This window comes from Brugia malayi, assembly GCF_000002995.4.
Source record: "Brugia malayi strain FR3 genome assembly, contig: Bm_v4_Chr4_scaffold_001, whole genome shotgun sequence".
NCBI lineage: Eukaryota > Metazoa > Nematoda > Chromadorea > Rhabditida > Onchocercidae > Brugia > Brugia malayi.
The window spans coordinates 9,641,335-9,659,186 of record NW_025062478.1 but is presented as its reverse complement, the minus strand read 5'-3'; the positions used below and the strand labels follow the sequence as shown (position 1 = coordinate 9,659,186).

Below are 17,852 nucleotides of genomic sequence, written 5' to 3'. Positions count from 1 at the left end.
CAGTTCTAATCGAAAAACATAAAAGTAAAAAAGTGAAAAACTGAAGAGAAGCAGGAAAAAATGAAAAGTATATAGAAAGGTTAGCTGAAGAAAGCTCAAAACTCACAGTAATATGATTTACTTACTTCGCTACCTTTCTACCTTTCTCAACAAATTTAAATGTTTTTTAGCTTTCTCAAAATTTTTATGATGTCTAATTTTTATTTTCATTTAATATAATTTCAACTTCTGCAACAATGCTTATTTATTTTTTCGGTTCAAAAATGCTTTTTTGACTTTTTGACATTTTTACCAAATACACAGATTTGTGATTTTTCTGCGTAAATTTGATAAGAAATATAATCATTTTTCTATATATTAATTAACAATAAAACATTGAAAAAAAAAAAAAAAAATCGTAAATTAAAAGTTTTTTTTTTCTGGTCGTATTCGATATTTCTGATCAAAGAAAGCAAAATTATTGATTTCTTGGTCACTCTAACTGATAATACCAATAAATTAATTTGGGAATGAAAAAAGAGAGACAAAGATGGAAGACTGTTCAGATAGTAGAAAAATTCCAAATATGACACTTAAATAATTTACATTCAAGAAAAGCGTTTTTCCGGATAGAATGGTAATGCTTGTTTGTTAGCATTTGCCCATGGGAATAAATAATGGGTAAGGTATCACAACGGTATGCATAACAAAAGTACAGTGAACTACAAACTCAGCGACAATACTGAATCATACGCCACTATCACTAATTTTAATGAATTACTCAAGAAATTGCAAAAAAAAAAAAAAAAAAATGGGTAAATTTATAAAAATGCTCATTGGTGTGTTTTTATATCAAAAGGCGAAAATATAAACAAATCAAAATGATAGTGAATTTCGCTTTATTTTTGCAATAAATTATGTGAATGTGAGCAAAGGAAAAAAAGAAAAAAGAAAGAATAACTTTTTTCCTTTTCTCAAAGGTCAACCAATTAGCTTTTCGAGAAAATAAAATCTTAAACGAATTTTTGAAAGAAACTTTTTTCCTACATTTGAGTTGCCGAAGGTTAAAGATTTATTCAAACTATTTAAATTTTTATAAAAAAAGGGAAAAAAAAAAGAAATTTCTGCAGAAAAATCAAAGAAATGGATGAATGTGTTTCATTTTTATTGCAAAGTACGATTTTCAAAAAGTACATAAAATTTCTTTAAAAAAAGTAAAAAAAAAAACGAAAGACGAAAACATCAGTATATTCATTTAAAAAAAATCTCAATGCCAAAATAAATGAAATGAATAAGAACTGCAAAATCGCATATAATATCAACAAAGTGACATTTGGAAATTAAAAAAAAAAAAGGATAACAAAAAATTTCGCAAACTCATACAAAATTAAACAAAATGAAACAAACAAGAAAGGTGTCATTTACCTGAGAAATAATTGTTAAAGAAAGAAATGAAAACAATTTAACTTATTTTACCAATTTTACCTGTCCTTGTCTCTTCTGCCACAATTTATTCTTTCTTTCTTACTGCTTATTTTGACACCTTCAAGTTATCATGCAAATAACAACGCTGCAACATCCCAATATTAATGCACGTGAAAATGACAGGTAGACTCATTTAGTTTTTTACTCATAATAATTCTTAACATATATTTGCACAGAATGATCAAAAATCATAAATGAAATGTGAGAGAGAGAGAGAGGGAGAGGGAGAGGGAGAGGGAGAGAATTGCAAAAGGTTATTATTACGGATTTACGGTTCCTACAATTTGAGTCAAATGTCAAATTAGTAGTATAAATGCTACCCAAAAGTTTTGATGACACTTTATTTATGAAAGATGATAGTATTAACGATTATTTGGAATAAAAATTTCAATTTTATCACTGTACGATGCACATTTAATGAGTCATTTGTGACTGATAATTAATACTATAACAATGAATTTATTAGTAAACAGTGCGGTAAAATGAAGTTATTGAGTAATGTGAGATAATGATCAATTAGGTAAGTTGTATGGTAGTTGCTAATTCCATGGCAATGGATTATTTGGGTACCAGTTCTGATCCATCCATAACATTGGCTCATTTTGATAGCGATCCAGTTCCATTCACCTATAACATCACCTTTATTCTGGAATATTTGAATCACAAATTAAGTTGAATTAAAGTTTTCTGTGGAAAAAGTAGCTATAATTGTGGGATAAAGTTTAAACTGAACATAAGTACATAACAGAAGTATACACTTCTGATCTGATCTTTCAAGATTGTTGCATATCTCATGGAATTATTGTTTGTTCAAAATCTTTGGTCAATTATGGGAGATATAATTTTCTTTTTTTTAGGATCAAATATATGAATTACTACTATCCGTTCTAGCTCAGAAAGAATAAGAATTAACTCAACGATTAATCACATTCATAGAAATTCGACTTATACTGTCTTTCACACTTTTTTATATATTACCTATTCCTACATGTATCATAATTTATAAACATTGATAGCTTCTCATAACAGAAATACATTTAGTAATAAGTGCAGCATGTATTTCCTTATTCATTTGTTCGCAGATCCGATTACTGATCAGAATTAAATTTTGCTAAAATTTAAATGAAATTTTGCTACAAATTAAACTTGACATTCAAAGGACATTATAATACCGAAAAAAAGACACATTCGGATTACTTACAATCCGGAAAAGTTCCGATATCGCTCAATCTAATAGCTGGTTTCTGCGTTTCTACTCGACTTATTTATACCAATTATACCAGTATTTTGCCCAGCGATTTGTAATTCGATTGTATTATTTAGCGCATTCTTTTGAAGTCACAATTTGGCGCACAATGCGACACATCAAATAGTCATCTTTCATTCCATAACTTCCACATCAAACGTTGTCACCAAGGGTGAGGCAAAGTAACGCTGAAGAATGGCACTATCGATTGGTGCGTATCCCACTGATTATTTTGGAATATAGCAAGAAATACTGAAGTGAATGCATCGAACAAAATTCATATTAATAAAATCACCATCATTGTGGCCTAACGATGTTTGGTTGTCAGAAGTGGGATGAAGTATTTCACGTGTTGTTGTGTTGTAAAAGGAGGGGAGGCGTTCGTCGGTGGTTGTGTTACACACATGCATGTATGTGTATGTGTGCATGTATGTATGTTTGTGTATGTGTGATGTTATTTGTATATATACGAGAGTCGAGGTCGAAAAATTGGCTCGTCTGTTGTCAATTAGAATTGTTCACATATACATTTTTCTTGATTTCATTTGATTTCAGGCACAGATTAATGATTCATTTATTGCTAAATATGGATTTGAACAAATAACATCGATGGTTGACGGTAAAGGCGACGAAGGAATCGTACAAAGTGTCGCTGATATCAATGGTTAATGCTTTTTCGCTTTCTTTAGGAGTAAACGAAAATTATTAGTGATGGAATTTTATTTGAGAGAATTAAGCGGAATAACCTGATTGTTGGTATTATAGGTAATTTGGAGTGAATGCAATTGATCGGTTGTCACACGATTGAATTGAATGATTTTGCTGAAAAGAAGAGGAAAATATGATTTACATAGCCTTGTTGTAATCATTTTATGATTAGGGATGAGCATAGCAGCTTTTCTAAATTTATTTGTTGGAATATTTGGAAGTTATGCTTCTTTTCAACAAATATTTATGGCTAATCTTGCAGAAATGAGCGAACAGGTATTCGATTATTTATTAGGAACAGTATTGTTGGAGCCTTGTTTCAAAGTTCATCGAATTGCTAAAATTACAAATGCTGTGCTACCACCACCAGTTGGTTGGTTTTAACTATTTCCAATAAAAAGAAACAGAAAACTCATTAAATTGAAGAAAGATAAAAACTCGCCTTTAATTTTCAACTACATTTCCGAGAAAAGCAATATTTTGTGTTCTTTTTCTTTTGAATTTGTACTTTTAGTTTTAGTGTAAGTAATAATACATCTGAAATAAATAGCCATATGATGGGAAATAATTAGTATTTTGCCTTCTTCATTTAATTAATATAACTTTCTATGTGCATGGTTCTTTTTTATTTTAGATATGCAAAATGAACCTACTATAGTGGGCGAATATGATATTTTCGGCAGTACATTAATCTCACAAACGAAACATCAAAAAAATATGGACGTTATATGCGATGAATGCAAACGACCTATCGCAGCGTGTCGTTTCGCTCCGCATCTTGAGAAATGCATGGGAATGGGACGAAGTAGCTCGCGGTCTGTGCTCATTATAATTAATAAAGTAGTAAAACAGTATAGTTTGCTGTAGTATCGAACAGTAGTACTATTTTAAATTGTATGTCGATGTATCACTATATCGAATCTAATATATTTATATAACTTTTTCACAACTGATTTGAAATGGGATGTTTTAAAGAATCAAAGAATTAGTGTTGAACCATAAGTTATTTAAAAACTGCAATTAATTTTTGAAAGATTGGAAATTATAAGGAATGGGATAATGCATTGATATGTTTTAAATAGGATGAGAATTAGTTTCGTGTGTAATTGTTTTCTGTACGTTGGTGCTTTTCGTTTCCATCCTATTTGTACAACACCTTTTATATGAGATTCAGCATTGGAAAATCTCCTTCAAAAATATTTCTTTATATTTCTTTATACCGTGGCTAATTTTACTATTATTAAACAGCTTTTAACTATATTCCGAATATATGGCAAACAATGAAGCATACAAGTAAAACGTATGGTTATAGGATATTTTATATTAGTTCTGGAAATAAGTCAAATTGAAGCAACTTGTATAATTTCGTTTCTTCAGAGTTGCAAAACGTCGCATAAATCAAGCAATGAACTACACCAGTTCCATGAAGAATTCGCTTTCAGAAGGTCGTTTACGTGAATATTCTGGTCGAGACAGCGATATGGATCACTCTGATGTAAGCTATCACAAGCAATCTATCAACCTTATCATTGTTTCACTGTAGCAGCTTTATTGGAGAAATATAATTACTTGAGCTGATTGTGTTCGGTTAAATTTTGAAATAGTGCTAAGTAGTGATACATATTTCTGAAAACTTTGAGCTTGTCTAAAAGACTTTTTATCATAGTTGCAATTAACTAGTTTTTTACAAAGTGCTTCTTGGAATTTATCTGCACTGTATCAGTTGCATCAGTACAAAAGGATGCGGCGCAATGAATGATCTATAATTCGAATTGATGGATCAGATGATGAATTATGATCAATCGTCAAATAATAGATACTAAGGAGAATTATTCCGAAATTTTCCTAGCAGTAAGGTTTTAATCTACAAATAGTAATTAGAAAGACTGCTTAGAAAAGAAGGCTAAAAGACATAAGTTTGGAAGATTTGGTTTCAGGAGGATTCACATCATACGGGAGCGGACGATGATGAAGATTGGGCAAGCAGCAGAAAGTCTCGAAAGTCGAAAAAGTCAAAATCAAGAAATCGGACAAAAACGGTGTTCTACTGAGCTATTCTTCTCAATTATCTTTTGTTGGTATTTTTTACCAGTGCTTGCTATGAAAGTATGACTTTTTGTTCAAAGATATCATTCTTTTTAATTGTATAATAAATATTATATTTAGGTATTTATGTATAATAAATATTATATTTAGGTGTATATATGTAATTGTCGTTTATGGTATCTGTCCTACATCTACCATTTGCGTTAAATTTTCCATATTTGATCTCTGAAACGAGGCATAATTTGTATCGATGACTTCGATTGCTTCGGTTCGTTGTAATTTGAGAAGAAATAGTTAGGGATGTAATTTTTCGAAATACACTTGTTTCTAGGCTGTGCTTTAAATTTTTCAGAGACTTTTCTCTGTTCGGACTTCCTCTGCAGTGCATTATCTTTTTTTCAACATACCTTTCTAATGGGCGCTAATCGTTGCTCCTTCCTTTTTTGAACTAATAATTATGATGCGGTGACTATGAATGATTATTCTATAATGGCTCACGTGGTGCTCATTGTTGTTATCAGTTCTGAATTGTAAAAAATGGAATTTTTACGTATGTTTAATCAATTTTAAGGGCCTACCTTTTTATGCTCATCTGTATTTGTAAACTTTTTCTGGAATTAACCTTATCAAATCCGTAATTGTATTTAATTTTGCTGTTCAAACTTGGCATTCTTTATTTATTGCAATGAGAAAAAAAAAAGGTAATATACTAACATGAAATATAAAGTTTTCCTGAGTATTTCTCGCTCTTCTTTTCTTTTGTAAAAAAGAAATGTCAGCACTCAGAACTAAAAATATTGAAATACTTTTGAACCTTAACTATTTGTATCCGTGAACTGCACTGAACTTTACTGTTTAACTTAAACTTATTCTTTACTTTTTGGTATAGTCCTTTATATATAATCAACCAGAAGAATATCTCATCCTGCAGAAATAAACAATGTAGAAAAAAGAAAGAAAATAGTAAGGTCTGTAATAATTAAACGAAATGAAAACTCATTTATCTACAGAATTCCGATTTATCACGAAAAACGGGAAGATGAAGATTTTTTATTAAATTTTAGTACCATTAAGTTAAAATAATGCTATTACCGTGTAATAGATTCTATATATTTACTAGGACGATCTGTTATTTACAAAATTCCGTTTTATCATGGAAGACGGAAAAAACTGGTAGCCTGACTTGAAGTTTGCATAAAGATTCATAGATATTTCAGTAAATGATGTGATCCTTACGGAGCCGAGCAATAAATGGAGAGCGGTAACTACCTAAATAAAGGTATTCATTGGCTTCTGTCACCTGTGACACTTCTTTAATTATTTGGCCCATTGGATCGTGAGCGCTTGCTACTATTTGGCCTTTTTCATTAAGTTGCAAAATCAACGCATGCTTTGTACCGAATATTGACATTAGCCATTCCCATTGTCGTTCCGGTACCAACTAAATGAAACTTTAGTTATTGACCATTCTTAATCTACTAAATGTAGAAAATATAAATAAACTTTTTGTGGTATCACTGAGAAGAACAGATTTACCTGAATTTCAACTATTTCAGTTTGAAACTTGTAGAAATTTCACCTTTATTTATCAACAAATCTACAGCTTTTACCTGAAGAATACATTTCCTTATGTATGGTTTATCAGCGAGAAAATCCAACATTGAGAACTGATCACTGTGACGCACAGCTCCCAAACCTATCCAAAATGTTCCATTACTACCTAAGCGTATATTATCCGGTAAACCAGGTAGATTATCAATGAAGATTTCCGTTTCACCCATTCGTGGGCCTGCAATCCAATGCCTGCAAATATTTGCATGTCACCTGGACGAAGAGAGTGTCCTCATCATTACAAATACAGGTTTCATACCTTTAAATACTATCGTCGACTACTTTAAATGTTTGTCAGCAAAAAACAAAAAAAAAAAAAAAAAAAGGAATAAATAAAGATGGTAACTGACGATTTCTACTCCTTTAGTTGTTAACAATTAAATCACATTGCCCCTCATAAATGCTAGTTGAAATCATAATTTAAAAAAATGTTTATCTTTTAATCCGAGCAGCGCCTGTTTCCGAAACCAGAAATGACTGTTTGTCAGGAAATAGCTGAATACCGTTCGGAAAATATAATTTATCCATAATGACTTCAATTTTTCCAGTTGATCGTGTTAGGCGCAAAACTCTGTATAAGAAGCATTATTCATTGTTTTTGTTCTAGAATTCTGATCTTTTTGTTTGAGAAAAAAGAAACAATATACTGTATATTTGGAAGCAATTAAGTTATTCTTTTATTCTTTAATTTAGGAAATTTCTAATTCAATTTTGTACTTTTACTTCCAAATCTAACTTTTAATTTTATTTTAATTTACAGATTGCCATTTGTTTACTTCATTCTCTACAAATGAAAAACAAAAATCTTTGCCAATATTTTTTATTTATTACATTATTATTAAATAAGTTTACGACTACCTCAAACTTTCCATCAGTTAATTTAATGCTAATTACCTTCCATTAGGAATACCCTCCAAGAGAATATTCATGAAATGGCGTCGATCCCACTTGCTGGAAGAATCCGTAAATATCAGTACGTCCCGATCAACCACGTCAATATCGTTCAGAAATTTCATTGGTTTACCATTTACTTCCGTCTGATTCCCTAATATTACCATATGTTGTCCTTAAACCTTAAACTAATTATATTTGACATTCTTTTATCTTACATAATCCTAGTTAATTCCATAAAAAACAACTAAATTTACTTTTCTAATCATTAAATTAATAGCTTATAACGCACAATACCTTCGGACTAGGCATTCTATCGATTATAAATTGAGCCATCTTTTAAAACTTTTTTTTTATCTTAAAAAAAAAATTAAAAATTTTTATCTATTAAAAATATATTAAAATATTTTTATTAAAAATTTATTAAAATTTTTTTTTTTAATTTGATTCCACATGCGTAGAACATTTTTACCATTAGAATGATTATTTCGTGCTCAGATTTTATTTAAAATTATCGAAATTTTATAGAAATGTTTAAATCACTTAAAAAAACAATTTAGTTTGAAATTCTGTCAGAAGAACGTTATATTCAACGTAACCTTTTATAGCGTATATACGTAGTAATGACCGAACTCAAAGAGAATTCCGTAAAAAATCACGTGACAATCGCAAATTCTTACCTTTTTCAAAATTGACGGAGAAAATGCCAAAATAAGTATCAATGGCCAAAATAGTTTCAGCATTTAATCGACGAAGACCTAACGGTCGACCACATTTCGGTTCCATATCGAATCGACCGTCTTAACAAATGGGTCATTTGTTAGAAAATTTTACCTGAGAAAAGTAAAAGTTTATAAGTTAGATTTAAATGCAAAAGTAAAATTTAGAAAGCAAATGTTCGGAATCTATAAAATTTTCAATTTTTAATTTTTTATCACATCGCCACTCTACTAATTACCTCATTTTTGTCTTAAATGTTAAAATCTACAAGTTGGGTGTTTACTTACGATCTAAACTTTTCTCTAAAAGAAGTAAAAATAACCGCAGAGATCGAGATTGACCGACCCAAATGTAAGACTTTTCCGAATAACTCCAGATTCTGCCGAAATTATCATTCCATTTTGCATCCCTGTCACAATTTTATCTAGAAATAGAATTAGATAACAATAAAGAAGAATGAGCCTAATGATAACAGTGATAATAATGGTGATAACAGTGATAATAACAGTGCTATTAAGGTGTATTTTGAGTAAAAGTATAGTAAAAAATCAAAGATCAAAGAAAGAAATTTTGGATTAGCAATGTTTCTGGTAGATAATCTCAACGGAATGATTCGAAATATTTCAATAATACTAACCTTTCTCCACAATAATTGATTCTGGGCCAAAAATTTTATCCTTCAGAAGATATTCTGCTTTTGTTAATATATTATTTACTGCTAAAATGCCTTCTAACTTTGGTGGTTTCGGCAATCTAAAGTAATTTGCAGATATTAACAAATTGTTGAAATATCCCACATAACATTTACCCAATCTAACTTAAATCAAAATCTAAGTTAGCTTATCATCGACCACTACGACTGATTCAAGCGTTACCTAAATGAACAATTAGAATTAATGAATCATCAATTTTCCCAAAAAATTAGTACATTTCAACAATTTACTTTCATTCGTCGACAAAGTGTCAAACTTTTTAAATGTTTTTTTTTCTGAATTTTTTGAAGTTATGCAATCTCACTTTGCACATTACTCACAATCTGCCAGTTTGGCTCATTTTTTGGAAAAATTCAAAACTTACTTATAGTGTTCACATTGAAATACTGATGAAGGTGTTACGATGAATGTAATAATGGCAACGATAGCAACCAAAAAAGCCAAAATAAAATATCTATTGAAAAAGGTAAATGATAAAGAAGTATAATTAATTTAATTATACTATCACTAATAATAATAGTAATAGTTAGACAAATCTCAAACATAAAAATAATCTTTTCATCATTTGCTGTTGAATCATTCAAATACACTAATTTGATCAGTTAAAGCCATCGATCAGTTAAATCAGACAATTTTATCAATTTATTCTATCATTTTTTTCATTTTTTTTTTTCTTTTTTTTTGATAAAAAAGCAGGCGCATTTTTAAGAAAGGAATGAGAAGACAAAACAAATTTTTTAGATAAAATCAAGTTTTCATTTGAAAGAGTAAGAAAGAATGAAGAAACGAATCACCTGTTCATTGCAAATCAATTTTGAAATGATAATAAAAATGAGAAAAGTGCTGATGATCTGTAATCAAACCTTATTGATCTGTAATCAGAAAAAGAACAAAATTTCTGATTAATTTACTGATCACGAAGAGTAGCGATCACAACGAAGACTCAACGGAAATTTTAATAATTTCAGTAATAGAAGTTTCATTTCAAGAGTTTCCGAAAAAAAAAAAGTCTCCCGGAAATCATTCTGGCATCTATGAATCCATAGATGTGGAAGCAATCGAGTTAAACCGGAAAATTGTCATTAAAGAGAAGTACGACGACTTTTTCCATAATGTTGCATATTTCAGGTCAATGCTAGGCTGTAGATGACATTGGTACAATAAAAATAAAAGATACTCGATATTTATATTGCCCGAGAAAATATAATTTTTGACTTTCTTTACTGAATTTCAAAATTACCAGCATAATCGTCAACATAACAAGTAGCGATCATACATTAATTATATTCCAATCAGTAAAGGATGTTAGTTGATTTTCCGGAAACAGTTCACTGCATAAGTACTCGACCAATCAGTGACAATAAAAATTGAAATCAGAGAACAGAATAAAAAGCATAAAGGAAACCGACATTGTCAAGAGATTACGATATTAAAATGACAAAAGAATCTGTGTGACTTTATGATGGACAATTATTAAATATAGTTTATTCGAAAAAGTTTTAAATCGGAAATTATTTCTAAAGAAATGCGAAAATATAAGTGTAAACGGAGATGATAAGAGATAAGCAAACAGTAAAGGAAATCTTTTTTTGCATAAATTTTAAATTGAAAAAAAAAAAAATAAAAAGGAAAGAAGAGACCAATAAATGAAAAGTGTATAATAAGAATAAATCATTTCGTTCTTCTTTAAAATATTTTTTACAGTGAAAATTAATATTGAATTTTTTCAAGTTTCGACATTTACTGTCAATCATTATTAGATGGTTTTCATCCATAATTAATAATTAATAATAACAATAATAATAATATGATTAATAAATAATAATAATATTGAAGATAAAATGTTGATGTGAAAAAAACTTTTATTGATATAGAAAAATCGAAAGAGTGCGAACGGTACTAGTTTGATGGGAAAGTAATGGCTCGAAGAGAGGCGGAGAGGGAGAGAGGAAGAAGAGAGAGAAAAATAAATTTAATCAGAGGTACGGTGTAAAGTGAAATGTTTTAAAAGTACAATCAAATAATTGCGACAAACTGATGAAACTTTTCATGTAACTTAGATCGCATAAAAGGTTATAGGTCATCAGAAAGCAATCATACATAACTCGGATTGCATAAAAGGTCATAAGTCATTGGAAAGCAATTGTACTATCTTGTGTCTATCACAAATTTATGTATTTTATCCAATATTTTATTCCATTGACATGAATTATGTAACATTAATTCAACATTTATTCAACAGAATAAAATTCGCAAAGAATTGAGAGAGTCTTCTAGACATATTGTAAATTTGGGATTTTCAGATCTAATTGATGGCTTATAAGCATATATTATCTATATATTAGCAATGAGTAATGAAATAGGGCAATTTTAATTAGCTAAAAAAAGTAAATAATATTCAAATATGAAAATTCTTTCATGAAAATTACAGTACGGTCACAATATTTGGGAATATTTTTTTATTTTTTTGTTTGCTTTAGGTAGTTTTAAATTGGTGGTTATGATTTATAATTTTGTGTTAGTATGATGATATCCCGGTATTTGTACGGTGTGGTCATTTTGAAATGGCAATATGACCAATTCGTATGAAAAAATGCTTTTCAAAAATATTTCCAAACCGAAATGTTAAAATAAATCGTTTTAAACCAAATTAAAAGGAAATAAATGATAATTAGTATATTACTAATATATTGCATATTTGTAAAATTATGATAAGAAATAGTATACTCTATGAAATTCAATCAAAATATCTATTAAAAATGACAACGGCTAGAATCCATGTTTATACAAGTTGAAATACGACTTTTTTTATGTCTATTAAATGGTCTTTAAATTGGAATATAGCGTTGGCAATGATGGAAAGCATAAATTCTGGTATGTTTTTAAACTTCTTTAGAGTCTATAAAAATTGAAATATGATTTTTTTGAAAAAAAAGAAAAAGAAAAACTGACTACTTCAGTGCCACCGCAGAGCGAAAGAGGTATTTTCATGGTATTAGTAATGATTGTTGCAACATTCGGAATTTCATTATTTATTTCTCCTTCGAATTGTTTGAGATTTTAAGTGGTTGAAGTGGTTTCATCTGAATCATCAAAATTATCAAATAATGATAAATCATATTTCTCTACAAAGTATTTTTATATCTATAAAGTATATATCTATAAAATTTATATATTAATCTATAAAGCAAACAATCGATTTGTATAAGTTTCGTTCATAAAAGCATAAAATATTCCTTTCTTTCAAAAGCAATGGAAAAGTGTATTTTCTGTGGTTGGTATCGTCGTACAAATGGTCCAACGTTGAGATTTTATGGAATTCCACGTGAACCAGGCTTGAAACGTGTGAAATGGTTATGTGCTATTGGTGATCGCGAATTATCAGCAAAAGATAAGGTTTGCTCATTTCTTCATATCATTGCATTCCAGCACTATCTATTGCTCACATAATCAATTAGCAAGATTAGTTCGAGAAATGAATTGTATCTGCTTAGGTTTTGCAATGAAAATACCACAATATGTTAGCTTCTATTTGATAAAAATTATATCCAAAATTTAAGTGTGAACATGAGTATCAAATTTTACTATAATTTAAGCATGCATATTTGGCTATAACTCTCAAGCGGAATTTTATAGTATAATTTGATTTTGTTCCTTAATATACGTTTAGAATCTAAGGCAAATCTAATCTCATATTTCGGTCCAAACTTAAACTAAAAACTATATTTGACTATATTTTTACTTATTATAACATACAGCTAACTTCAAACAGTATTGTGTGGTATTACCGATTATGTTTATTTGTTAGAGAAGTTAAAATCTCGATGCTCAGAAAGTAGTGAATCAAGCAGTTAAACCTTTTGTTTTTTTTTTGAAAATTTTGCGATTACCATATTAAATATGATTCTTAGCAGCATGTTGTTTTTAGTGTGAAAAATCAAAACTTCACAGAGGATTTGGAAGATGTAAATTATTTAGAACTATACTTCTAGTATCCCTTAGGATTATTTCATTTTATGTCATTTTACACACTCTTAAAATGACATTATTATTGCTTCCATTCACAGGATGATGTGCACTTTTTTTATATAAATATCGACTTAAACATATTACTACTATTTCATTATCACTTTATAGGTATGCAGTATACATTTTCGACAAGGTCGACCATCTAACGATCCATCACATGAAGATTTTGCTCCTCATTTATTCCTGCAACGTTTGACAACAGAGCCCGTTGCTAAGACATTAACATATCTTGAAAGTCTTGCAAATGATGATGATTTCGATGAAATGGTGTGTGTTCATTTCAGTTTCTTGCTTTGAGTCCTAGGCTACCTCACAAAATAATATATGACAGTTACTTTTAAAAGCATATGATTATCGACTTTGTTCATAGGATAACGTATACTTACAGCACTTTTTCCTTGTAAATAGTAGTTCTTCTGCTTAATAATAATATTTTCTCGTAGTAAAGTTGTTGTCTTCTTCTATTAAAAAACGATGATTACTGAAGTTCACTAAGATGTAGGATGAGCTGGTATTTTTCTCCACCAACGATAGTGTAGAGATGCGTAATAATCATTAGAGTTTTAATCAGTGAGTAATTAAATCTAATTCATGATTCTAGCCTTCCGTATCACGACCGGAACGCACTGAACGTCTGCATGCATGCAAGCCATCAATTTTACGAAAACGACGAAAAGTGATATCTTCTTCAGATGAACCTAAGGTTACTGCTTCATATTTTAGTCAAACTGTTGTATTGCAATTAGATATGACTTGTTTGGTTGGAAAACACGAGAATTTTATGAATTTATCAGTTTATAGAAAATCGACCAAGGTGCTACCGAAAATTTGCAAGATTGTTCATCAGAAAAAATTTTGTTATCGGAAACCCAAGAAGTGGAGAAAAAGTCATTAAAAGATGATATGCCGAATATTGTAATGTTCACAAATCCTGTAACTGGTATGAAAAAACGCATGAAATTGCAACATTTACCTCGACCGTTTGTAGAAGCAGTAGGTATTAAGCCAGGTCAAACTGTTATTATCAAACGTCGCATACGAGTGGCTAAATCTGCACGAAATCAGGTAAAACCCACTACGACTGACTTCGTAAACCCAAGTGGCACATTCATATTCTTTTTACCTTCATTTGGCATTGTTAATTTTAAGGAGAAAAATAATTTTGTAGTCGATATCTTTTGTCATTTTTCGTGGATAAACAAGTTGTGGATGGGAATTTTAAGTAGAATCTAAGTTTTATGAAGATTGATTAGAAATTAATTACTCAGAGATGACGCTTGTCAATATTGAAAGGACAAGAAAGTTTCGCTTTTAATATACTTTTTTTTTTTTTTTCTTTTTCAGATAGAAGGATCTGATACTATGGAAAATGTGTTAGAAAAAGAGGAAAACCTTTTGGAAAATGCAGCAAACATATGCTGACAATTCACTATTGAAAAACAATAGAATGCCTTTTTTTGTGGTACTGTACAATGCAACGATCTCTTTTGTTATCTCATAAACATATCTTTTTGGAAAAAAAAGTATTATTGAACTCTCGAAATTGTCTTATTAAGCATAATGCAATGGTTGATGTTCGCTAAGAAAGTAAACAAGCTATAGGTCTTAGTCAAGTCAAAAAGATATATCTGCTTATTCTGGCGCATATCTATAAATTCACATCTTAATTTTTAGGTTATGTTATAGAGACTATAATCTTTTTTATAATCTGTAATTAAATATGAAAATAAAGAAAAAAAAGTAAAAGATTGAAAAAGAAAAGGAAAAAAAAAGAGAAAGAAGAATATTACTAATATCTGTATAAAAATTCTTTGTCGGTTAAAATTAAGAAATGTTTGGAGCTTTCAAAAAGGAACCACAAAATTTGAGTATCAATAAACAATGAAAGAAAATATTAATTGTTTCACTGCATTCTTCCTCTTATTATCATTTTAAATAAATAATGAATATACTACATTTATCATTTTTGTTTTTTGAGATCCATGTAATTATGTTCCATCATATGTAGAGCTGTTAATTTTTTACGTCTTTTTTCTTGCTTTCTGGTAACTGTGAATAAATATTTCCAGCTAGATATAATAATTAAGATCGTAAAACCTTAAAAAAAGAAAAAAAGAAAGAATGATATGAATAATTGACAAAAATTCAATCGATTTATAAACTATCATTACAATTTAAAAAAAAAAAAAACAAACTATCCAGAAAGAAATTATGTGTCTTTTTTGCTAGTAATAATTACCTTAGCGAGCAATAATAATAATAAAAAAAAAACTAGCATTTTTCGTTTCAATTGGGAATAATATAAATTTCTCTACTTGATGATGTAATGTGTTGCATATTTTCATCATGATGTCCAATTCAAAACTTAATTTTTTTTTTTTGTTTTTAATTCAATGAAAATTCTATATGAGATACAAATTTCAGTAAACTTACCAGATAAAGCAATCTGTATATACTGAGCCATTGATTTTTCCAATAATTCAGTGTAAAAAATTTCAAAGGAAAGGAAGCCAATTGATGTTATTGTACAAATTATATGAAATATATGAAGTGGGATGCAGTCGAAATAATAAATTACAAAGAGGCGTAGGAGTAGTATTGTCCAGTAGTGAACAAAAAATGATGCAGCAATAGATGCTATATCTAAAAATGTTTATCGTTAATTAATTACAAATATAAATTTGTTAGCAAATATAAAATAAACCGAAAAAAAGTTGCATAAACATTTTTATTTTTAAAATTATATTTAATTTCATTTCATAACTAACCTGTAGCAGCAGTGGTAGAAGTTTTACGGCGTAACAAAACTTTTAAAAAATTTTTTGATTGTATGCACTGTCGAAGATTACCGATAAGTTGTATTACGGTGAATGCTAACCAAGCGCGAATAATATTTTGAATTTCCATTATTATGTTAACATTGTTTCGAGAATTGAATAACAATTTTCACATCATACTATGAAAAAATAACCTAAATAAACATATGATGCATGACAATTTTATAGATTTAATAAAATTTGGGGCAAAAAAAAAGGAGAAAAGTCTTTAATATTAGTCTTGAAAGATAAACTTTGTTTGAAAGATCAAGCTAAAAAGGTACTAAAATTAACCTAAATTCATCATATTAATGGCTAACTGAAAGAAAAAGGAGACTAATTTAACTCAAATTACTTCTTCAAAAAAAGAAACTAACAATTTAAAAACTCAAAATTTTGGAAAAATGTATGTCACAGATCTTACAAAAAAAAAAGGAAAAGGAAAAACAAACCTTTCCCATTTTCATGTCAAATTTCCATATTTTGAGTTAAAAGTCATAAGAATAGCGTGCTAGCATACTTTTACAATATTGTGTAGGCACGAAATTTATGTTACAACCAGTGCAGATATTGTAGGTAATTTGTCAAAATATTCGTTGGGTTCACAACATTGTCAAGTCTAATTACTCATTGCATAATGACATCAGTAAGGTAGGAAATAAGCTAATCTCCTATAATCAAACATTTGTATTTAATTCTTCTTCAGAACTCTAACAAATTAAATTAATATCGTTCTATTTTTATCAAGTTTTAAAAATATTGCTTTAAAATTTAATTGGAAATCAAAACAAAGTAATTTTTTTGAAGGATATGAATTCTGGTAGTGCAGAAGATCTTTGAAAATGCCAATTTAATCTTTACTGAATGCAATTTCAGAAAACAACAAAGACCACAGGGAAATGAAACAAATCTTCGACATATCGTTAATAAATGATAAGGCAAATAGAGTGATATTTGATAATCAAAAATAATCATTGTGCATTATCCTTGTAATAATCAAATAATTCATACCCAATGAAATTGGAGTTTCATGCAATAAAAAGAACTCGGGAAAGATTAAGACAAGGGACTATAATATCTAAATTGTTACCATCCATGCATTATCCTACAATCTGTGGAATTTTTGCATTTCAATATTTAACAGCAGAAAAAGACAAAAAATAGAAGGCTAAAAATGATAATAAAATGAAAAAAAAAATGAGATGTACTTTATGCAAGGAATTTTCAACATATAATCCTAAAAATTAGAAAGAAGTATAAGGAAGCAATTGAGAAATAAAGTTCAGTGAACAAATCGCAATGTCATCACAGCATCATAAACGAAGAAATAAATTACAGTGAGTATCATTCATTTAACATAAAATTTGAAATCCGGCTTCCGTACTCCTAAACTCCACACGATCGAACGGCAGATAACTAATCCCTTCTCAAAATTTTTATAAAACTTCTAGAAACAAAAACATATCAAAGGTAAGTCATATCATTATCTAGTAATGCCGTTAATCCATTAGCTTAAGTTCAAAAATGAAGCTTAGATTTTCTTAATGATGGATGATGACGCAAGAAATCAACTTTCAATATTCGAATTTTTTTCTTTACTAAAATATT

General features: G+C 29.1%; 4 protein-coding genes across 4 annotated transcripts; 2 read left to right on the top strand and 2 right to left on the bottom strand.

Annotated features, from left to right (window-relative positions):
* Positions 1 to 3,319: 3,319 nt before the first annotated feature.
* Positions 3,320 to 5,469, top strand: Bm8203 (Uncharacterized protein; the record flags this gene model as incomplete). Its single annotated transcript, XM_001895711.2, has 5 exons — positions 3,320 to 3,374; positions 3,681 to 3,791; positions 4,053 to 4,233; positions 4,796 to 4,913; positions 5,356 to 5,469. The coding sequence occupies 5 exons, from the start codon at positions 3,320 to 3,322 to the stop codon at positions 5,467 to 5,469; spliced, it is 579 nt and encodes a 192-aa protein (XP_001895746.2).
* A 1,208-nt stretch (positions 5,470 to 6,677) lies between these two features.
* Bm10670 (Strictosidine synthase family protein) lies at positions 6,678 to 10,201 on the bottom strand (the record flags this gene model as incomplete). Its single annotated transcript, XM_043082259.1, has 9 exons — positions 6,678 to 6,905; positions 7,075 to 7,269; positions 7,514 to 7,646; positions 7,970 to 8,141; positions 8,647 to 8,766; positions 9,009 to 9,110; positions 9,324 to 9,439; positions 9,764 to 9,853; positions 10,194 to 10,201. The coding sequence occupies 9 exons, from the start codon at positions 10,199 to 10,201 to the stop codon at positions 6,678 to 6,680; spliced, it is 1,164 nt and encodes a 387-aa protein (XP_042938193.1).
* A 2,450-nt stretch (positions 10,202 to 12,651) lies between these two features.
* Bm8202 (Uncharacterized protein) lies at positions 12,652 to 14,850 on the top strand (the record flags this gene model as incomplete). Its single annotated transcript, XM_001897231.1, has 5 exons — positions 12,652 to 12,795; positions 13,537 to 13,695; positions 14,030 to 14,131; positions 14,230 to 14,493; positions 14,773 to 14,850. 5 exons carry the CDS (start codon positions 12,652 to 12,654, stop codon positions 14,848 to 14,850), a joined length of 747 nt encoding a protein of 248 aa, XP_001897266.1.
* Positions 14,851 to 15,388: 538 nt separating this feature from the next.
* On the bottom strand, positions 15,389 to 16,335 carry Bm98 (Uncharacterized protein; the record flags this gene model as incomplete). Its single annotated transcript, XM_043082258.1, has 3 exons — positions 15,389 to 15,525; positions 15,862 to 16,071; positions 16,197 to 16,335. 3 exons carry the CDS (start codon positions 16,333 to 16,335, stop codon positions 15,389 to 15,391), a joined length of 486 nt encoding a protein of 161 aa, XP_042938192.1.
* Between the last annotated feature and the right edge of the window lie 1,517 nt (positions 16,336 to 17,852).